We start from the raw sequence: 24,396 nt of genomic DNA, 5'->3' as shown, positions 1-24,396 counted from the left end.
CAACCTCGGGAGAGGGACCGTGAGCCTGGCGCAGCAGCCAACCCCCAATGCTCACCACCAAAGGCGGTGTGCAGTGCAGGGTTGGGTGGTTATAGAGGTTTCCTGCAGGGCCTGGTATATATTATGTATTTATTTGTTCATAGAGCACACCATTCTATAGGTATGTAACTAGCAATACAGAACTGCTAAAATGATCTTGAGATCTGTTGTACTAATATGTTAGCCAGATATGTAAGAGAAGTTTTATGTTAAATAAAGCCTAGTCCACATACTAGCAAGTTACAACAAGGTATAAGGGAATACTGTCTTTATATAGGCACCTTAGGGATGTACTAATTACACCTGTGCACTAATCAATATTCTGCAGGAGTCCGTTCAAAATAAATGTTAATCGTTAAGAAAGAAAGATTTAATACAGGGATGCTTTTCCAGTCTCTGGCCCTCATTCCGACTGCGGTGGAACCTGAACTGCCACGCCGCCGGCACCGCCAAATAACGAGTGTGGCGGTTTGGCCTGTGCCAAACTGCCAGATTCCTGTTGCTACCGCCAGGGTGGCTGGACCAGCCCCCTGGAGACAAGCATCACCGACCCGCCGGGCCACTGTAGGAAAGTACCATCTTGCCTGGCATGTTACCCCCATTTTTCACTGTATATATGTTGTTTTAGTTGTATGTGTCACTGGGACCCTGCCAACCAGGGCCCCAGTGCTCATAAGTGTGCCCTGAATGTGTTACCTGTGTTATGACTAACTGTCTCACTGAGGCTCTGCTATCCAGAACCTCAGTGGTTATGCTCTCTCATTTCTTTTAAATTGTCACTAACAGGCTGGTGACCAATGTTACCAATTTACATTGGCTTACTGGAACACCCTTATAATTCCGTAGTATATGGTACTGAGGTACCCAGGGTATTGGGGTTCCAGGAGATCCCGATGGGCTGCAGCATTTCTTTTGCCACCCATATGGAGCTCTGACAATTCTTACACAGGCCTGCCACTGCAGCCTGAGTGAAATAACGTCCACGTTATTTCACAGCCATTTACCACTGCACTTAAGTAACTTCTAAGTCACCTATATGTCTAACCTTTACCTGGTAAAGGTTAGGTGCAAAGTTACTTAGTGTGTGGGCACCCTGGCACTAGCCAAGGTGCCCCCACATTGTTCAGGGCAAATTCCCCGGAATTTGTGAGTGCGGGGACACCATTACACGTGTGCACTACACATAGGTCACTACCTATGTGTAGCTTCACAATGGTAACTCCGAATATGGCCATGTAACATGTCTATGATCATGGAATTGCCCCCTCTATGCCATCCTGGCATAGTTGGCACAATCCCATGATCCCACGGGTCTGTAGCTCAGACCCTGGTACTGCCAAACTGCCTTTCCCGGGGTTTCACTGCAGCTGCTGCTGCTGCCAACCCCTCAGACAGGTTTCTGCCCTCCTGGGGTCCAGCCAGGCTTGGCCCAGGATGGCAGAACAAAGGACTTCCTCAGAGAGAGGGTGTTACACCCTCTCCCTTTGGAAAATGGTGTGAAGGCAGGGGAGGAGTAGCCTCCCCCAGCCTCTGGAAATGCTTTCATGGGCACAGATGGTGTCCATTTCTGCATAAGCCAGTCTACACCGGTTCAGGGACCCCTTACCCCTGCTCTGGCGCGAAACTGGACAAAGGAAAGGGGAGTGACCACTCCCCTGACCTGCACCTCCCCTGGGAGGTGCCCAGAGCTCCTCCAGTGTGCTCCAGACCTCTGCCATCTTGGAAACAGAGGTGCTGCTGGCACAATGGACTGCTCTGGGTGGCCAGGGCCAGCAGGTGACGTCAGAACCTCCTTCTGATAGGCTCCTTCAGGTGTTGCTAGCCTATCTTCCCTCCTAAGTAGCCAAACCCTCTTTTCTGGCTATTTAGGGTCTCTGCTTTGGGGATTTCCTTAGATAACGAATACAAGAACTCATCAGAGTTCCTCTGCATCTCTCTCTTCACCTTCTGCCAAGGAATCGACTGCTGACCGCGCTGGAAGCCTGCAAAACTGCAACAAAGTAGCGAAGACGACTACTGCAACTCTGTAACTCTGATCCTGCCGCCTTCTCGACTGTTTTCCTGGTGGCGCATGCTGTGGGGGTAGTCTGCCTCCTCTCTGCACTAGAAGCTCCGAAGAAATCTCCTGTGGGTCGACGGAATCTTCCCCCTGCTACCGCAGGCACCAAAGAACTGCATCACCGGTCCCCTGGGTCTCCTCTCAGCACGACAAGCGAGGTCCCTTGAATCCAGCAACTGTGTCCAAGTGACTCCCACAGTCCAGTGACTCTTCAGTCCAAGTTTGGTGGAGGTAAGTCCTTGCCTCCCCACGCCAGACTGCATTGCTGGGAACTGCGACTTTTGCAGCTACTCCGGCCTCTGTGCACTTCCGGCGGAAATCCTTTGTGCACAGCCAAGCCTGGGTCCACGGCACTCTAACCTGCATTGCACGACTTTCTAAGTGGCCCTCCGGCGACGTGGGACTCCTTTGTGCAACTTCGGGTGAGCACCGTTTCACTCCTCTTCGTAGTGCCTGTTCTGGCACTTCTGCGGGTGCTGCCTGCTTCTGAGAGGGCTCCTTGTCTTGCTTGACGCCCTCTCTGTCCTCAGACGCAATTGGCGACATCCTGGTCCCTCCTGGGCCACAGTAGCATCCAAAAACGCTAACTGCACAACTTGCAGCTAGCAAGGCTTGTTGGTGGTCTTTCTTCAGGAAAACACTTCTGCACGACTCTCCACGGCGTGGGGGATCCATCCTCCAAAGGGGAAGTCTCTAGCCCTTGTCGTTCCTGCAGAATCCTCAGCTTCTACTGTCCCGTAGCAGCTTCCTTGCACCCACAGCTGGCATTTCCTGGGCATCTGCCATCTCCGACTTGCTTGTGACTTTTGGACTTGGTCCCCTTGTTCCACAGGTACCCTTGACTGGAAATCCATCGTTGTTGCATTGCTGGTTTGTGTCTTTCCTGCAGAATTCCCCTATCACGACTTCTATGTCCTTTGGGGAACTTTAGTGCACTTTACACTCACTTTTCAGGGTCTTGGGGTGGCCTATTTTTCTAACCCTAACTGTTTTCTTACAGTCCCAGCGACCCTCTACAAGGTCACATAGGTTTGGGGTCCATACGTGGTTCGCATTCCACTTTTGAAGTATATGGTTTGTGTTGCCCCTATCCCTATGTGTCCCCATTGCATCCTATTGTAACTATAAATTGTTTGCACTGTTTTCTAATACTATTACTGCATATTTTGGTATTGTGTACATATATCTTGTGTATATTTGCTATCCTCATACTGAGGGTACTCACTGAGATACTTTTGGCATATTGTCATAAAAAATAAAGTACCTTTATTTTTATTATATCTGTGTATTGTGTTTTCTTATGATATTGTGCATATGACACTTGTGGTACTGTAGGAGCTTCACTCGTCTCCTAGTTCAGCCTAAGCTGCTCTGCTAAGCTACCATTATCTATCAGCCTAAGCTGCTAGACACCCTATACACTAATAAGGGATACCTGGGCCTGGTGCAAGGTGTAAGTACCCCTTGGTACTCACTACAAGCCAGTCCAGCCTCCTACAGCCACCCAATACTGGCAGCGGTATTCCAAGTCCCTGTTCCACAAGGGATTCCGTTGCAGGAGCACCGCCGCAAAATCCTTGGCGGAAAGGGTACGGCAATAGGAATTTGCATTGTAGTGACCCTCCTACCCCTGACCCACTCCCCCAGTAGAGATCCCCCACCCCCCTGATCCGCATACTGCACATTGCCCCCAAATACACACATGCACACCATGACACACATGCGCACACACACGTATCACCACAATTACACACAAACGCACACACACGCACACACAAACACTCCCCTCCCACCCCTCATGCATTACACGCATACACACACTCACACACACCCATTCACACACCCTACTCCCCTCCCCTTGAAGAGGACACTTACCTCATCCAACAACAACCAATACCACAACACCCTCCAGCACCAACTAACTACACACCTGGACCCCCACCAACGACGAAGAAATCAGCAAAACCATGAACTCCATCCACTCGGGCTCCCCAACAGACCCCTGCCCCCCCTCCGACATTTTCAACAAGGCCAGCCAAATCATCGCTCCCCAGCTCTGTGCCGTTATCAACAATTCCTTCAACACCGCAACCTTCCCAGATGTTTGGAAGCTGAGAAGATAGTAAACGCTCAACTGTCCCGCTTCCTAGAAGAAAACAACATACTCGACGCCTCCCAGTCTAGATTCTGCAAGAACCACAGCACTGAGACCGCCCTCATCGTCTGCACAGACGACATCAGGACCAGAGTGGACAAGGGCAAGATTGTCGCCCTGATCCTCCTAGACCTCTCTGCAGCTTTCGACACTGTATGCCACCAAACCCTCCGCACATGCCTTTTTGACGCCGGAATTCGCCACAAGGCCCTGGACTGGCTCACCTCCTTCCTCGCCGAAAGAACCCAGAGTTCGCCTCCCTCCTTTCCGGTCTACAGCCACCAAGATAATCTATGGGGTCCCCCAAGGATCCTCCCTCAACCCCCCCCCTTCAACATCTACATGGCTCCTCTCGCCAACATCCTCTGCCCCCACGACATCACCATCATCTCATATGCGGACGACACCCAGCTCATCATCTCCCTCACCAGGAACCCAGCCACCACCAAGATTAACCTGCACGCCAGACTCCTCGATGTCGCCAAATGGATGACAGCAAGCCACCTCAAATTAAACTCAAACAAAACAGAGATCACATCTTCGGCCCCTACAACACAGTATGGAACGACTCCTGGTGGCCCACCACCCTCGGACCACCCCCAACACCTAACAGCCATGCACACAACCTTGGCCTCGTTCTAGATTCATCTCTCTCCATGACCGAGCAAATCAACGCCATATCATCCTCCTGCTTCAACACCCTTTGCATGCTACGCAAGACTTTAAAATGGATTCCTTTAGAAACAAGAAGAACAGTCACCCACGCCCTCATCAGCAGCAGACTGGACTACGGCAATGCCCTCTACACAGGGACCACAGCCAAGCTTCAAAGAAAACTCCAGCGAATTCAGAATGCAGCCGCACGTCTCATCCTCAACCTCCCTCACCACGAACACATATCCGCCCACCTCGGATCCCTACACATGCTGCCCATCAACAAAAGGATCATTTTCAAAGTCCTCGTCCACACTCACAAAGCCCTCCACGACACTGGACCGGCCTACCTCAACGAACGAGTAAACTTCCACATACCAACTCGACAGCTCCGCTCCGCCCACCTCACCACAGTCCCCCGCATCCAACGCACCACCTCCGGCGGCAGATCCTTCTCCCACCTCGCCGCCAAGACCTGGAACTCCGTCCCCACCAACCTACACAAGACTCAGGACCTCCTAACCTTCAGAAAGCACCATAAAACATGGCTTTTTGAGCAGTAACCGGCAACCCCCCCAGCACCTTGAGACCCTAACGGGTGAGTAGTGCGCTTAAGAAGTTATTTGATTGATTGATTGGCAGAGACCTTTTGGTGGGACGGGACGCCTGTGGGTCTGCCTCTACACGGCCGACCACCAGCACGAATACTGAAGGATTTCCACCCAAATTGAGGCGGAAGTCCTTCAGTACTCAGAATATGGCGGTCAGAGGACTGTCAGCACTGGGGGTCCTCTGGTGGCTGTTACTTCGGCAGTCTCACCAGAAGACTGCCGAATTCTGAATGAGGGCCTCTGTCTCTATTTTAACGGATCACTTCAGGGAGTCAGTTAGTCATTCATTTTGTGCATGCCCCAGTACAAAGTGATTGAGCTAACGTGGTGAGATAGCTGAAAAAGCCCTTACTACTTCATACCACGCAGAGGAACTCTCATTTGGATCTCTGATAGTAACTCTATAATAGTGTTGTTTAAACACAACTTGGATGGCTTTGTCTACAGACATTCTCCTTCTTGGAAATTAATCATAACTGATTACAACAAACACCACATTCTTCAAATGTTTATAATAAAGACATCAACACTAGTGCTGTACCTATGGATAGATATTACAACAAGTTAAACAACGGTACAGATCACAATAATCAACAGCTTCATCTATGGGCATCACTATAACAGCACAAACTATGATATTCTGATCATGCATTTACAATTTAAAAGTGCCCCCAAAAAGTTTAATATTGTCAAAAAATAAAGGGTACCAGAAGTACAGGACATACCACATCAATAAAAAACTGAAAACAGTTTTTCAAAGTGTTCAATCTAATGAACAGTTTCTTGCCTCATGTGGTATGCTCCACCAAGAACTGTTAGTGATTCCATAGCGATGCGTGTTAGATACCTAAAATCAACTATGACCCACCTTCCCAGGCCCTCCAGACTCTCTTGACTTGCTCCAAGGTTCTTTCCTCTTTTATCCAAATATGAATTAGATCTTGCATCACTTCACTCTTACTCTACCTTTCGCTGACTGTCTGTAAGTCCAAGTGTGGTCCATCTGTTTCCTCTGTGAACTTTGCCTTAAAGAAATTACGTCCAGATATACAAGGCCCTTGTGACCCTTAGCGCCACATTCGTGGCAACATTTTTTGCTGCAAATGTGACGCTAACAGGTCACTACAATAGTGCCATATTTACATGTTTAGGTGGTCACTAAAAATAGCGTAATGGAATCTACAAGATTCCATTGCACCATTTCTAGCATCATTTTAATGCCTGTTTAAAGCAGGCATTAAAATGAGGGTCCCATTGATTTCAATGGCCTCTTAACACTATACTAGATTAGCATATGTCGTTTTAGCTAATCCAATATAGCATTACAATGTCTTTAAAAAAAATGATGCTATTGCTCCTAACATGTGGCATGGTGCACTGTATTGTAAATACAGCGCTTCCATGGTGTTGTTAGGAGACGCAAGGGGGCTGCAAGAAAAGTGGTGCATCACTAGTGGGCCACTTTCTTGTAAATATGTACAAATTCTTTTTTGAGGCTGCAATCAGCCTGATTCACAAAATGTTGCCGTTTACAATAGCAAAAAAGGTTTTTAAGATGTTACTTATTACTGAATCCCAATTTGGTTTTGAATATCGATATTTGGAAGGGGGGTACTTAGGGCATCCAATTCGAATACAGACTCTCAGTGGTATGTGCAAATATTTTGAAATCCAAATTACGGTTGCAAAATATAAAATGTTTACCGACTCCGTAAGGATGAGGGTAACCATTCAGAAATGGGGACATCTTCCTCTTTTTGACTGTTGATATAAATAAAATATTTAATAGCACACAGGGGTCCCACAGACTACTGCCTACTGTTAAGGAAATAAAACTTAAACGTTCATTTTTTTCTTTTTAAATGCATCCCATTCTCCTTTAAGGAAAAGGGACTGCATTTAAAAAAAGAAAAATATTGCTTTATTTAAAAACAATCACAGGCATGGTGAACTGCTGACCTCTGCAGGCCACCATCTGTGTGATGGCTGGGTTGCAACCTGCAAGCTACCTCAAGAATATTCATGACGAAGGTCAATTGTGACCCCATTAGGAATCGCTATTTTTAACATTTAGGTTTTTGTATATTAGGAATTGTGGCTATCTAATTGTGACTCACAAAGAATCACAGTTAGAAAATCACAGTCCCAAAAGTCTGTACATATGGCCCTAATTGGCTATTGAAAGGTCATAATATGCACTTTAAGAACACAAATAAAAAGAACAAGAAAAATAACAGCTCAACAATGATTTAGCATTCCAGTATGAAGACAACTTTTACTAATGTGCATATCTTGAATTATTTTTATTCACAAATGTAGAGGCTTTGACTGATAATCTGTGCTCCTATTCTGTACAATAAACCATTTAGCCTGCTAATTTTAGTGTAAAACAACATGTACTTCATGTGACTCCCTAAAGTGATGTCAAAGGCATAACCTGTAAAATAAGGAAAGAAAGGAAGGCGTGGGTAACCAAAGGGGTCAATGTGTGCAGGAAAAGTCAATGAGAAGATTGAGGAGCAACTACAGAGTAGCCTCATCACCAATTTGAGAAATCATTGTGGATATATTCAGTGCTTGCTTACATGGCTCACAAATTTTATGTGCCTCCAGGTGCAACAATTCGCAGGTTGTATTCTGGAATAGGATTTCCGAGAAGGGAAGTGAAGACAGGCTGCAATCATCTGCCTATCTCATGTCTAAACATACTAAAACATGAATGTAGATCATTTGACGCATTTTCGCTATCAGCTTTCTGTTATTTCGAGATTAGAACTTGAGCACTGTTACCTCATGCATTCACCCTTATTCCAATGTGATATGGCTTGTCAGATCTATTGTTACGTTTCGCAGTTCATTATATCTAAATACAAAAACAGAAAATGATTGCATTTTTTTTCTTATCCATTCACTAGGCGCCTCACAGGTCAAATAAAGTTCTTCCATTTCTAGATTCTCACTGAACCAGTCCAAGAAATCTGTGAGGGTATCTAACAGTCAGTAGAATATGCAGCACATTTTAAAAATGAAGAGTAAGGATTTCTCTTCCATATGTACACCAATTAAACCTAAACCTTGCTCATAGTCAATCGGGTTTGGGACATCCTCTTCCCTTTTTTATAAACAGGTTTTAGTTATGAGTGTTGTAAAAACATTCGACCCCACCTGATCCCAAAGGGCAGAAGAACTGCAATGATTGCTATGGTGGGTTGGGACTGTTAGCGTGTCTGACCTTATTTGGTTTCTTTTCTTTAATTTAGAAGGGGACGTGTTAGGAGGTTTGATGGACCTTTTGACTGCGCTTAGAGTAATTCCCACCATAAATCCCAATTCAAAACAAATCATCAATAAACAACATTAACTACCTTTGGAGTCAATAATCTTCACGCACCATGACCCATTAGGCCATGAATAATCACACCGTTATATTAAAGTTAAAATGTTTATTTCCCTATATTAACAAGAGCTAATATCATGTAAATTAATCTCAAAACCAAATGGTACACATATAGGAACAACACTGATTGACCAAATCTTCAAAAGAATTTCAATTTAATCAGAACATTGATCAAGTAACATTCGAGAATCACAGAACAAATCAACAATAAGAGTAACTGCGTAACAGAAATAGCATACATCTAGGTTCAGCAGTTGAGCAACATCAATTTTTATTATTAGCAACCTGTTAACATGTCAGGGTTTCCCTTACTAACCATCTGATTACTAATATCATGTTTGGACTTCATGCAAAACTATTTAGTCAACATAAATTTGGAAAACATCTAAGTATGGCTCTATCAAAATAGTGGTTGGTACCTAGAAACAAAGGACAAAATTTACAACAAGAACAATAGCATTTTGTTCTACCTCTCCTTATATGGATCAGCAAGCTGCAATTATCTTTGTCAGTTGAACATCAGTTTGGTCAGCAATGGGCCATGAAAGGGAATGGTTCAGAAATGTGGACTCTAAGCTTTCCGAACCATTAGGAAAGCAATATCTAAGGGATCAGCATTCAGCGTCAGAAGTTTAAGCAATCAAGTTAAAGTTGGAACTAAAGTCCTCAGGAACCATTCAGCTCCCAAGCACTAGAATGAGTGCACTCTACCAAGGAAAATAGGAATGAACACACCTCTACGGAGGAAAATAGGAATGAGCACACCTCTCTCTGTGCAGTCAGGCTAAGTTAAAATCATCTAAAGAACTTCCCACATTGCCATTGGCCATAGAATCATATGTTTACAATTAGTCCAATAAGGATTTATTTCTAAATCTAAGATATAACTAAACTATCTTTCACATGTTGATGATTGGCTCCTCTTCTCCTGTTCCCACCTTCCGATTTTGTCATGTAGCACTTTTGTATCCATCTGTACACCAGTCAGAGCATCCACCGTTAGCTCCTGGGAACATCACTGTCTCATGCCTCAAACTATATATTGTATCAATAACTACCACAAGGCTTTCCAGAAAGCAGTTCTCATGAGAAAATTAAAGGCATCTGCTAACGTTTAGTCAACACAGTGGAAAACAATACATTAATTCATTTCTCATATTCTTGTTTAAAATGGCCTCAATGGGCTATGCAGGATTAGCGTCAAAATGGTTTACACTAATCCTGCAAAGCTCGGAATTAGCATAAAAAATGTTGATGCTGGTTCCCTAACTACTGCCATGGTGCGCTGTATCTTAGATATGGCGCACACATGGATACGGCGCACCCATGCTGGTTTTAGGGGGGGGCGCTAAGGGTTGCAACGAAAGTGGCGCTGCCTGGGTGCAGCACCACTTTTCTTAAATCTGGCCCGTAGTGCATTGTGCAGTAAAACATCCAGGATTGATTACATAATTTCCTTTGGAAAAACATTGGATGTATTCTTCAAGCATGAACTTACAATCACAAGCCCAAGTTTTGATAATCGTGTCTTTCAAGTGGAAAGATTATTTTCCATCTTTGCCCTCTGACTAGGACCTGCTTCCTTGCCAATCAACACTCAGGGCCTCATTACAACTTCGGCGGTCCTTTCACAGGTCTACCGAAGCCGCTGTAGGCAAAAGACCACCAGTACTGGAGGTCTTCTGCCCGCCATATTAGGAGTGTTCTGTTGGCCCAGCGGAACACTCACCACAACATTGACGCGACAGCACGCGTAGCGCATTTCACTTCCCATAATTTGGGCAGTGAAATGCGCAATGGGGCTATGCATGGGGGCCCCTGCACTGCCCATGCGAAGTGCATGGGCAGTACAGGGTCCCCCAACATCCCCATTCCACCAGCCTTTCCATGGAAAGGTCTCAGAGGTTTGACTGTTGCAGCTCTGCCACAGTCGTAATATGGTGGTCGGACCGACCTGTTTGCAGCGGTTCGAACAACATCAGGAGGCTGGCAGTCTTACAACCGCCAGCCTCGTGTTGAGGCCCTCACTCATTAAATAATTTGGGTTTTGCAAGCTACTCATAATTTGGTTTGTCTGTAGCTAATTGGTACAGAATTCTTTTACAACTTCTCAGTTACTCAGTCAGTCATGGTACTGCAAGGCTAATAATGAAATGTGCAATAGCCAATAGGCCATAACTTAACACGTCTGGGATTAGCAGCAGCATGACATATGACTGTTAGAAATTGGGGCTTTATAGTTGGCAGAGATATGCACCCTGTCCAAGTAGGGATCTCAATCCTAGTCAGGGTAAGTTAGATACACACCGTAAATTAACCTGTACTCATCCTCTGGTAGCTTGGCATAGAGAATTTAGACTTGACTTAAAAGGAAATGTGCATAGTATTTGTGCAACGCCTAAATTACAGTAACACAGTGAAAACACCAAAAAAGACTCCACACCAGTTTAGAAAACTAGAGAATATGTATCTGAGTAAAATAAGACCAAAATGACAAAAATCCAATAATTAGAACTCAAGATATGATTTTTGTTTAAGATTAAACTGCAATATAGTGCTTACAAGCATAAAGTGCCAACTGAGGATATCTGGTCGTGCCAGACTGGGTTAAATTCAAAAGTTCAGACCAACCCCAATGGAGTGTTGAACAAATACAGTCCCAGGTGTCCCCGGTGAAGTTTTACCTTCTCAAAGAGGAGCCAGGAGTACGTTCATGGTCTAACAGTGACTGTAGGAAAATGTAACTCACCTTTGGCCTTCTCCATTCAACATTTTGAATGCGGAGTTCCTCAATCAGTTTGGGGCCAATTATGCTAATGTTAGCTGGAAAGGTATCATCTTTAAAGTTCTGTCCCTTGCTCAATTGGTAGTTTCTTAAAGACTCAAAGTCCTGCTCCTTGAATCGCCTAGGGTTGGCCAAGCTCCCGATTCTATAATGATTCACTGATGATGTTGGAGGGAGATAAAAGTCCTGCATTGTGCTGAAAAGAAAAAAGTATGTTAATACAATGAAGCACAATATCATTGATTAGTATACGTATTCTTTTGACATGCCTGTCGAATTCATGGTAAGGTGATTATCTTAGTTCAGAAGATCTTCTTTTAAACTGCAAATAAATGATTTCAACTCTCAGTGTGATTTCCTCACTAATAGGCATTTGACATATTATAAGCTCCATATTAATTATTGGGAATTTTTCATTCATATGTCTGCGTCCTTTGTGCACCCCATCCTCAGTTAATAATTTGTTTCCAAAAGTTTTGCAACCATGCTGTCAAAGAAAAGTGCCACATATAGATACAGACAACTCATTCTTTCATTCATTCGTTCATTCAGTCATTCACACAAGTGAGAAAAATAGATAAAGACCTTGGATATTCATCTGAGTTATGAAACAGCAAGGAAAACAAAACGTTATCAAATAGGGAAGTAGCGCTTATCTCCTCTTCTTTTGTCCAGTTCTCTGAATACTGAAAGGAAGTGGCAGAAGTGGGTGTCATGTGGCTAGAGGTCTATAAGCAATGGTGGAGATCCATTATTGCATACCTCCATCTCACCTGCCTTCTTCAGACTTTCTTGAGTTTTCACAGACCCTAGTGCTGCATACGGTAATACAGGTTTAAGAAAACCGTGGCTTTATCTCTTTGCTTAGCAGAATCTCCCTGTCAAACTGCCACAGTCAAGTAAAGTTCTTTAGCTGCCTCCACACTGCATGAGAGTGCCAGATTCACACTCTTAAGGAGAGGATCCGAGAGGGTAGTAAGTGTGGGTGGCAGAACACTGAAGGGCATATTTATTACATTAGAGGACAATGCAGTACAGTAACCAAAGTTAGTGCACTGCATTGCACTAGGGGGAGAAAGCAGCACAAAGCCATTTGTACTAGATATGGTCTGCTGCTGCCCTCTACCTCTGTGCTGGCACACAAACAGGCTGCATGGTGCCACACACACACACACACTCCTTTGCCTTGTAGTGCAAAGGTTTGAATGATGTCTAGCAGAGGTTTTGCACTGGAAGAATATCCTTCCAATACAAAAACCTATGCTTAGAAAAACATTAACATTTCACTCAGTGGATGATTGGTGTACAGTTCAGCACCCATGCAAGCAAAACAATTTCCTCTACTTAATGTCTGTCTCAAGGAGGTGATACTTTTTTAGGCAAAGCCTGGTCTCGGTAACTTTTTAGATCTGGCTTTTCATCAAGATCCATGAGTGGTAGCATTGGAAAACAAATATAAACCCATGGAACTCTCCTTGATGCAAAGTAACACAGTGCCGCATAAAGCACAATTTGTGTTACTCTGATTGCAACTGCCCAGCACAAATAAAAGTTTTGCACTTGAAAGTAACACTTTATTAAGGATTTGTAATTCTTTGAATCACTTTGCATGACTGTGTGGAGGTTACGTCTTGATAATCTGACACAAGGATTTAACAGAATTAATTTTACACAGGAACAGGAAGTATATTTTACAGAAATTGGGGTAGGGTGCAGAAAAACAGGTGTGATAGTGCTCTAGGACTTTCACGTGCCCAACAGTGCACTCTATGTCCTCATTGAAATTAGGTCATTTTGCTTGTTCAAGGTGGAAGCGATCACACAAGTATTAAAAAGTCTATTTTGTCTTAGTAGACAATGAAAATAACAACTTACATCAAATCCGCTTATGTAGATTCTGTACAAATATAAGGTAAAAGGTGCCTCTCTAAAATGGCCGCCCCCAGTATATGTTTTCAAATGAGATTTTACTGGCATGCTGAGTGTATTATACATAAAAGGTGCCATTTCTAAATGGCCGCCACTTTCACATGGTTTAAGAAATGAGGTTTTCTAAGGTTTTTTAGTTTGCCCCAGATGTTAGTGATTGCATAAGTATAAAAACGCACACTTTGTTTTAATAAAATGATAAAATAACAACATATATTTAACCCGTTTATGTAGAGTTCATATAAATGTATGGCAAAAGTGCCCCTTCAAAATGGCTGCCATCATCACATGCTGAAAAATGAGATTTTATTAGCATGTTGAGTGTATTATATGCCGCAAGTGCGAGGTATGGATCATTGTTTCTGGTGTAATAATTGATATTTTTGCCATATGTTATTGTAAGCACAGACTATTTTGTTTTAGTGGGTGATCAAATAATAATATATATGAAATAGCCAGTGCAATGCTTATATAAAAGTGTGGTCCAAGTGCCATCTCAAAATGGCCGCCACCGTTATATATCTCAAAAGGAAGTGTCTCAGTTTGCTTCAGGTGGAAATGGTTAGTGCAAGTATAAAAACGATGTGTGAAAACACAATCAGTTTCATTGTCAGGAGATCGGATGGCGTTCTGCCTTGGAGCGTGTTACATACTGCAATTATGAGGTATGGGTTGATGTTTCTTCTGTAATAGTGTGTACCATCTTTATTTTGTCCTAGTAGATGATCAATTGAAAATAAAAAAAAATATGTAGCCTTACTTCTAATGGAAATGGAATAGTGTTGGAAAGATTGAAAGATGAAAATCAGAAGAACACAAAATAAATCTTTGAAATTTGGAGTTGTTTGTAATTAAAACTAAGTTGAATGTGGAGGATAAAGTTTGTTACTTTGTAGGAAGTAACATATATGCAATTATTATATTAAGAAACTATTTTTTTTTACAACATTTGATATTTTTAAAAAAATATATAAAAAAATATAAAAATGAAGAGTTTAAAATAAAATAAAATACATAATAAGATGACATAGGTAGTTTTGGAGGAAGTAGAAGGAAATGAAGAAATAAATAAAAAAACTGACAATGTTGGAAATTATTGCAATTAATTAAAAAATTAAAATTTAAAAAAATATTTTAGCCTTTTTTCCCTCTATTTATATTTTTATATAAGTTAAGTCATTAGTTTAATCTCTTTACTAAAATTAAAAATTACCATGATGGTGATTATTGATGATTTTAATTTTTTCACAGCATTTTATATTTAATGTGGGTGGAGGATGTATATAGAATATTATATTGATTGATATCTTATGTATTTGTATATTTTTTATAGCCCTGAAGAAGTCCGTGAGGACGAAACGCATTGGCTATGATGGATTAGATATTGTCATTGTGGATAAATAAAGAACAAAAAGTTTTCATAAGAACTCTATTGAATTATGTGATTTCTGAAGAAATGTGATAATTTTGGGGATATCAATGGACACTTCGATGTGCTGGGTCTCCTTTTCAATGTTATGAGCTCATGGCTATTTGAGGTCTAGGGGGTTGGCCCACACAACCCGTGCACTGAAAAGTGGCACAAATTGCATACACATACTAAAGGAAGAAGGTGCGGTTTCAATTCACCTTGATCCCCATTTTTTTTTATTTTAAGAATTTAACCTAAAACAATTTCAACATTTTTTTAAATATTGTTTAAACACATCTGGCTGGTAACATTAATCAACACAGAATAAATATTACATTTTACTAAAGCTAAGCTTAGAAGTTTCTGTGACTGGCAAATCACAGGTTTAAAGCACCTCATAACAGTCCAATTGATGAATGCTATAAATAACTTGAATACAATTTGTAAGGGAGGACACAGGGATCCCACTGAAAGTACTTTTGGGAAAACAAAAAGTACATTTTGCATTTTGAGGTCTACTAGTGGAAAACTGTGCTGATTTTAAATAGAACTTTGTAATGGAGTTTGCTCTCTACTCAACAATCCTCTGGAAAATGCAAGGCAAGTGTTAACTTTTTAATCTCAGTACCTTTGTACCCAGTCCTGGAATCAAAGCGAAATGTGCGAATCCTTAGTATTCACCAGCTGATAGACGGCAGGGCAATACCACTACAACAGATATTGATATTGGTCTTTGTGAGGTTGCCATCGTCATTTGAGAAAACTCATACTTCTCAGCTGAACTGCAATACTGTTGCCCCGATAGGGCTAGCACCTCCCCATCAGGACCACCATACTTTCCAGGGGCAGTCCCAACATTCTCAGCAGTGTCCATACCTTTAGTGGACAAACAACTCCAGTATTCCTTAGCAGGGCTTCCATATAATTATTGGACAAACCCAGCACTTATCATCAAGAAAAGTAATCATTTTATGGGATTCTACCATTAACCATGAATGGCAGCTCAGTTGCTCAATGTCTAATGCCTGGATCTGTTTTCACCTCATGGACACATATTTGCAATGCTCATGATCTCACCCTTAATGTAAGAGATACAATGACAAAGATTGTAAAGCATGTTATAGATGCTTTTTCTTATCACATTACTTTCACCACTTGTACTGAGATGAATATGAACATAATATAATTAATTGGTTTGTTTAAGTGTCATTACAGTTCATTTTTAGGTATTTTTTTTATTTGTATAAAGATTGTGAGGTCAAAAGGATTGCATGTAGTGTGTGAGTTATAGTTTGCATTGCTGTTCTGAGCATTATAGATTGTAGCATTAACCATAGCTGGTGAATTTCATTGTTTTTCGGTTTAATTTCATAATGTTAACTGCACTTAACAGAGGTATTTTGAGGGATTTTGTTTCATTTATTTAAACAATCATTAGGTTGCATTAACCAATGCGAACAATGACTTCACTTTAACTGTTGTTTTTCAGTGAAAGTTTGGGTTTTCCGATCATATAATTGATTTCCTTCACTCAACTCTCTGAGGACGGCTTTCCCCAGTTGTGCATGTTGTTAAACTGTGTGCAGCAGGGTGTTGACCACAGGGCCTGGCTAGAGGCCACACATTGTGCTCATCACTCCGCGGGCAGCCAACACATTTGGTTGTGCACAGGAGGTGCTGCCTAGAGATTCTGGCCTGTGATGAGGCACTATCTCTAACACTTCAAGGGAGGCTACACGCTTGCTGCCTGAAGGTCATGTGCAGCAGTGAAAGCCCCAGGGTCTTTCCTCGAGGCCATGCATTCCACCCTTCAAATTTGACCAACCACCAGTGCACATGGCCTTTCGCTGTATGCAGTGGGATTGGCTACATTGTCTGGCCTCTGGCCAACCTCTAAGCCCACCTCATTGTGGGCACCCAGCACCTGCAGCATGCAGCCTTTCGCATTGCACGATGAGGCTGCCAAAGGGCCTAGCCCCTGTCCAGATGCTGAGCCAAACCCTCCATGGGCTGCCAACCTCCTCTGCACATGGTCATTTGCCATGAGCTTTGGGAGGTTGGCCTCAGGCCCTGTTCTCTGACCACCCCATGCCTACTTCATGCAGTGGGTGAGCACCCACAATGCATGGTCTTTGGCTGAATGTAGCAGTTCACTTTTGGTCCTAGCCTTCTGGTCAGGCCCAGCCCATAACACTCCATGGATTGCCAATCTCACTGCCTATGGCGGTATGCAAGAGGTTACTCTCAAAACCCGACCTCCAGGTCCTTCAGACTCTTGACCTGGCTTTAGGCTGTGTGCAATAGGATTTGACAACAGGGCCTGACCTGCACCCACACCCTCTGGGAGGCAAATTTCAGGTGCACATGGCCTTTAGTTGCACGCAACAGGTGGTTGACCGCAGCGATTGACCTACAGCCAGCTCTGCCACTGTGCCCAATTCTTTATGGGAAGCCAACACCCGCAGTGTATTGTCTTCAGCCATGTGCAGTGGGGGTGAGCCCAATCTTCCTCAGATGGCTAACAACAGCTTTGCACAACATTAACCATCCACAATGGTCCTGACCACATGTCTCTCCTGAACCCAACATTTTGCAGCCAGCCATATTCTGGTGTGCAAATCTTGTACTCTGAATCTTCATCTATGCAATGCTCTGCCATGACATTACCTTAGATATGTCCCCTAGGGACAGTATCCCCTAGTATCCATTTCTTAGATCCTACTATTCCTCAACAATGGTGAATACTCTCATAGCTCCCTCCAGCATGCAGCATGTTTATTGTCCTGTTGCAGGACAGTCTGGGTCCTGCTGTGCTCAACCAACATTGTAATGAGTGGAAACATAGACATGTATGACAATGTTTAGTTTGAATGATGACTCATGGTATGTGAAGGGTATGCATTGAAAATAAATAGGGACATTTCTCAGACACTTAGAAACCTTTTGAGTATGGAGGCTTCATGTGGCCAGTGAGGTGAGGCAGAATAATGGGTGCAGCAATCCCTCATGGCATTAAAGAATTCTACTTAGAGAGAAATTGTTTATGAATGTGGTTATATACACCTGTGGACATCCATTCTCACCCACTCATCCATCTACACTCTCAGCCTTTCATTTATGTATTCCTCGTCCATCTTCACACTCAGGTATTCATTCAGGAATTAATTCAGACATTGTGCCGTAATCAGGCTCTTATTCGGTTAGCCAGGTCTAGAGACATCCATCCTTATAAATTATTTTTTTTTTAAATCTGGTTTGAATGGATGCAAAACACTTTTTGCAAGTATTAGGTACTCATGCGCCTGATCCTTCATAGGCTCAAAGAACTGAAGGTAGCTTTTGAATTTAAAATGCATGGTTGTATCAAGAGTAATCGGGCATCAAGACCTAGTTACATTTAATGGCTATATGTATCTACTATATTAATAATTTCAACAAACATATTGGTTTTTTACACCTCGGACTGCCAATAGAGTCTGTCACAAACAAGGCATCAGTTAATGTGAGTCAACAATCATAAACAGTATAATAATGGTGACAATATAGATAATCAAGATTTACCAAATATCTCACAACTGCAAAAGACAATACAATCAGTGTTTAATATATAAAGTGACAGGGTTACTTCAGTTGGCTATTCAATGAGGGCTTCACTTTTCTATAATAGAGGGTGAGTTGCATTTATCATGTTCAGTAGAACATTTTTAAGGTTTTGAATCTGCGACAGACAACTATTCAATATTGAAGTTGTGAAGATATGTTTAGCATGAAACCAAAACAATGGAGGAAAATAAGGACCCAGTGGAGCCCTCTCTACCCTTACTCGGTACAAGTGATAGACTATTTGCAAATTAGCCAAAAGTGCACAGTTGACACTCTGGTATCCGCTGCCCTAATGTCTACTACAGAGGCTACTTAATTTCTGCCATCCTGATGATGACCCAAGGCTGAATTGCAACTTAACAATATGTTGACACTTAGGGGGTCATTTTGACCCTGGCGGTCTGAGACAGCCAGGGCTAAAAGGACGGAAGCACCGCCAACAAGCTGGCGGTGCTTCCAGCCCTATTACGAGCGCGGCGGAAGTGCCCCGGTCGCACCGCCGGGGCCGGCGGTTTCCCACCGTTTTAGCCCCAGCGGTGATAATCCACCAGGGCAGCGCTGCAAGCAGCGCTGCCCTGGGTATTATGACCCCCCTACCGCCAGCCTGTTTCTGGCGGTTTGTACCGCCAGGAAGAGGCTGGCGGTAAGGGGTGCTGGGCATGGGCAGTGCAGGGGCCCCCTAACAGGGCCCCGGACAGCTTTTCACTGTCTGCATAGCAGAATAATGCCCTGGGGAGGTGGCGGTCCCCAGGGCAGCGTGGGTGCCACAGGCATAGCAGACAGTGAAAAGCGTGACGGGTGCAACTGCCGGCTCCATTAGGAGCCGGCTCCTATGTTGCGGCCTCATCCCAGCTGGGCCGGCGGGAATGTCATAATGGGGGCCGCGTGAGTGCGCCCGCATTGGCAGCCGCACGGCGGTTACCGCCTGGTGGGCGGCGGTAGCCAAGGTCGTAATGACCCCCTTAATAAGTAATTTTGCCCCAAGAATCATTGCATAATAGCATTAGAGGTATGTCAAGGACCTGGTTAGTGGCGGAAAGCCAACCGGCCTTTTGATGAAAAGTTAAAGATCTGGAGTAAGTAAATTGAAAAATGAATCACTTTAGTGACCAGCTAACTGGTGCCTTTGGTGTGAAATGTGCTATGACAATGGATTGTACTTATATTTAAGACTTGACTATTTTTTCTTTACCAAAAGAAAATCCTGAAACAAGATTTTCATTTTGTAAATAAAAAATATAATACTTCCCTCACCATGGGAATCGTCTCCCACTGCAGGAAGAGGATTAAAAAGTTTTTACTGATCCTTACCACCACGGTTTACCTGGTAGCACAAAACAGTAAAACATTACTACATGTCCACCCATCTAAACTGGGAAGGTGGGTATGTAGCTATTTCTCCACCAACCCCTATTCCACAGGGCCAACAGACAGGTTTGGCTACATGGGAGACAGAGTATTCTCCACTGTGATCAAACTTATTGTCCGCCACAATTACATTTGGCTAGTGGACCATTGTGTGGCAGGGTGGGGACTTCATCATCGTTGCAACAGAGTGCCCTCTCTTCTAATATATAAATCAGACCCTTTGTATCATGCTGGATTGGCTGTGGCAGTGAAGAAAGGTTATAACCATGAGGAAGGGTTGAAAAGAACATCAATGTGTATTGCAGAAGAGGCAAATGTGAGAGTGCTACAAGGGAACTAGATAAAGGCAGGAGAAGATGTAGTAGCAGATGAGGAGGGAAGGTATGTGATTTATGTCTTGAAAAGTAAAACATGAGAGAACCTAATGACTAATTTTGAAAGGTGTTAAAATACACAAGACTGAAGGGAGAGTGAGAATGTTCAGCATGAGATGAAGATTTAGATGTAAGAGAACACAAAACAGGAATGTAATAATGTGGTGCTTGATAGTGGGAAATGTAACAATGTGAATACAGGCTGTTAGAATTAAAACCAATAGTCAGGAGGCTGAAGACGAGGGGCATCATTACGACCCTGGCAGTCTTGAGGAGGTCATGGTTGGACCGCTGCCAATGTGGCAGTCCGGCAGCCACATTATGACTGTGGCCGTCATGCCACGGTTGGACCGCCAGCACCACCAGATCACATCTTTTCGGCGGTCTAGTAGTACTGGCAGTCCTAATCCACCAAGGCAGCGCTGCCCCGGGGATCATGAGTCCCTTCTCCCCCGGCCATTACATGGCGGTAGCCCCACCATGTAAAGGCTGGGGGAGACGGGATGCAGGGTGCCCGGGGGGGGGGGGGGGTCCTGGACTGCTCATGCACTTGGCATGGGCAGTAAGGGGGGCCTCCTGGCCAGCCCTGTCGTGATAGTACACCCTACGCACTACAGCATTGCCGCCAGCTCAATAATGAGCTGACATCAATGTTGTAGGCCGTTTCCCACTGGCCCAGCAGGCGGGAAACTCTGTTTCTGCTCACTGGCCCAGCTGGAAACTCTTAATGGGGCCTGCGGGAAGGGGACCGCACTGGCACCGTGAGTTTGGAGGATGGCCTTTTCTGTCTGGCAAACTCATAATGATCCCCAAGATGTCCTAGTATTTTGGAGAACAAGGGAGATTGAGACTCTGGGTATTAAAATAGAGGGAGTGATGAATCTGATGAAGGCTCTTTTTAGCAAGGAGAGAACTATTTGAGATGTAAAACATATGGATATGTCAAAGCCCAGTCAGAAAGTCTAGCAGAGTGTTGCTGTGGAGGTCAAAGGGATGGAGGATGGAGGGTAGAGTTGCTAGTTATATAGTGAGGGTTTGTCTAATTGTGATGATGTTTTATAAGAAGTAAGATTTAACGTCTGCTACAAAGTGAGGATTGAGAAATAGTTGTGCATGGTAGAGAAAGCAGATTGTTTATTGTAAGTGCGTGTTGATACAGGTGAGGTTAAAGTGAGGTTTTAAGGTTTGAGACTAATTAGATTAGGACATGTCTATGGTAACTGATAATGCTTTTAGGATTGCTTGTATGCATGTTGAATTTTTTGCGTTCCTATTCTTGCACCATCTATGAAGGTGCACGTGCAATATTGTTTAAGAGAAGAAAATGTGTGACATAATCCAGTACTGGAGTTTTATATGAAGATTTTGGTGAATAATGTGAAAAGGATGTTGATATTATCAATTAGCAGTGTTAGGTGAGGGAGCACCAGAGCTAAGGATCAGGTTGTCCCTACCCTGGCCCCTTGTCTTATTTTTTACATTTACTTCTGTGGCTGACATGTACTGCTAATTATCCCACAAATTATGACACTCATGACATCTTTGATAACATCAGTGATTATATAACTGTAATATTTGCAGTAACATTTTTGACGAACAATTGTGCATGGCAGGGGTTGGGGCAAGTTATAGTTACTTGAGATAACTCATTATAACTGGTGAATTTCTATGGTTTAATATGTTTAAAATGTGAGTGCCTGTAACCTAGGTAGTTATTGGTGGGATTAAGTTACTTGCCTATATCTTTGGCACAGCTTGACGAATCTTTATGGAACTTTCTAAACAAATTTGCCAGTTCTGTCAGCTGCTGCCTTGAAAGTTTTGAGGTGATCCATCTGGGGGGAGGGGGGGGTCAAAAAAAAGGGGGGTACAAAAACACATTTTCCGTATTCATTTTTCCACAGGGATTTTGAAAAGCGATAGCGCAAAAACTACTGAACAGAATTGCACCAAATTTGGCAGAAAGGTAGGTCCTCGTCCAGAAAGAGTGCTTTTTTGTTTTGGTGTAATTTCATTCAGTAGTTTTTGAGAAATTAGGGGGAAAACAAATTTGTATATCCAGGGACGTGAAAAATTTGCGACACCTAACGATCTTGTGCTGAAATCTGATTGGCTGATAACATTTCAACAACAGAAGCTGTTTAAGTGTTGTCAACAATCTTGGGACTCGGCTTCAGCCGAGTCCCAAAATAACAGTAAAAGGGGCCAGGGCTAAAAAGCATTTGTTTTGGTTGATTTTACGAGCGGCGATGCAGTGGATCTGCGAATCCGCTCGTACAATCACAAAAAAAAAAAATGTGTGCTTCGTTATTCTAATGCCCCCGGTTGGGCCAAGTCCACCACCTCCACAGGGCTCATTATTTTTTAATGCAGGTGGGGCCTGTGGCTCCCACGCTGCCCTGGGGACCGCCACCTCCCCAGGGCATTATTCTAACATGCGGAGAAGGCTCCCTGACCCCATCCCGCTTCCCCGGGGACCACCACCTCCCCAAGGTGATTTGGTAACTAAAGCAGGGAGCCCCTGTGCCTCCCGCTACCCCAGGGACCACCACCCCCTGGGGCAAGACTGTAATTGGAGTGGGGCTAAGATCTAGTTGGAGGGCGGACATATAGCCCCCCTCGAGGGACCTCTGATAGCCCCGGAGACCGCCACCCCCGCAGGGCCTGCTCCTGCTATGTCCTGGGGTGAGCAAGTGACTGTGTGAGCAGCTGCATTACATTTACTGAGTGGGTCTGTGTGTGGTTGCATACATGAGTGAGTGGGTGTCAGAGTAGTTGTCTGGGTAAGTGAATGGGTGTCACTGTATTGGTGAGTGTCTTGGTGAGTCACTTACTGTATGGCTGTAAGTATAACTGTATGCGAGAGTCAGTGTGTGTATGAGTAGCTGTATTGTAAACTGAGTGGGTGAGTCCGTTTTTATATGGGATAGTGAGTGGATGTTTGAGAACTTGTGTTGGTCAGTGAATGGCTGTGTGGATGACTGTATGGGTGGCTGATTGGGTATGTAAGTACCTGTCATGTGAGTGAGTTGGTGTGTGAATAGTTGTACAGTTGAGTGATTGAGTGTGTAAGTGACTGTAATAATGTGTCAATGACTGCATGGGTGAGTGTGTGGGTGTGTCGGTGTTTCTACAGCTGATTAACTTGATGTGTTACTAGAATAGTGATCTATTAATGCGGTGCATGAGTATGAGTGGGTGTGTCTGTGGGTGCTTGAGTGGGTGTGTGAGTAAGGGTATGAGTCGGTGAATACGTCAGTTAATAGTGTATGTGTGAGGGAGTGGTTGTGTCAGTGGCTGTTTGACTGAATGAATGTCTGTATATCACTACTCTTATGCATCTCTGAATAAGTATGTGAGTAGATATGTGTGTGTGGGTATACAACAGTTTGTATCAGCAAAGAAGTGGGTGTATGACTGTGTGGATGATGTCATCAGTGATGTCATATGAGATGTCATCTCTGATGCCATGAGTGATGTCACTGACCATGTCATGAGTGATGTAATATGTGAGATCATAAGCAGTGCATTACGGGATCACCAATTATAGTTAGCTGAGGTACCTATAACTGCTGAACTTCTACGGTTTTGTACGACTAAATTCAGAACCTAACTATAACGTCCATGTAACCTTTGTTTTTTTCAGTGAATATACATATATATATATATATATATATATATATATATACATCATATATGCATATATATATATATATATGTATATATATATATATATATACACACAGGGTACATATATGAGGAGTAAGGCATCCAAAATCTTTACATACTTACCTACTGATATTTTGTATTCAATTTCCTGTCCTCATATTTTGATTTCAACATATAGGGTGCAGGGCACACTGTGTGATTCTATGTGAAGGAATACATAGTTGTACGTAAAAATCTAACCATCAAACTACATTCGATAGGCAGGTAAGATAGGAAAGGTTGCCCTATGTTTTACTTGGGTATTATATAGCTGTATAATGTCATATATAACTTTTCTGGTCC

At 43.4% G+C, this 24,396-nt stretch overlaps 1 protein-coding gene across 1 annotated transcript in view; it reads right to left on the bottom strand.

Moving 5' to 3' along the window:
- The window catches only part of LOC138297008 (calpain-13-like), a 511,734-nt gene that overhangs the window by 474,092 nt on the left and 13,246 nt on the right, over nucleotides 1-24,396 (bottom strand). The window contains exon 2 of the mRNA XM_069236526.1: nucleotides 11,665-11,896. Coding sequence (XP_069092627.1) covers nucleotides 11,665-11,892 — 228 coding nt within the window. The 5' untranslated portion in view covers nucleotides 11,893-11,896. The remainder of the gene's footprint in view (nucleotides 1-11,664; nucleotides 11,897-24,396) is intronic.

Source organism: Pleurodeles waltl, chromosome 5 (assembly GCF_031143425.1).
Source record: "Pleurodeles waltl isolate 20211129_DDA chromosome 5, aPleWal1.hap1.20221129, whole genome shotgun sequence".
Taxonomy (NCBI): domain Eukaryota; kingdom Metazoa; phylum Chordata; class Amphibia; order Caudata; family Salamandridae; genus Pleurodeles; species Pleurodeles waltl.
The sequence above is the reverse complement of the archived record's forward strand: the minus strand, read 5'-3'. Positions and strand labels throughout refer to the sequence as shown.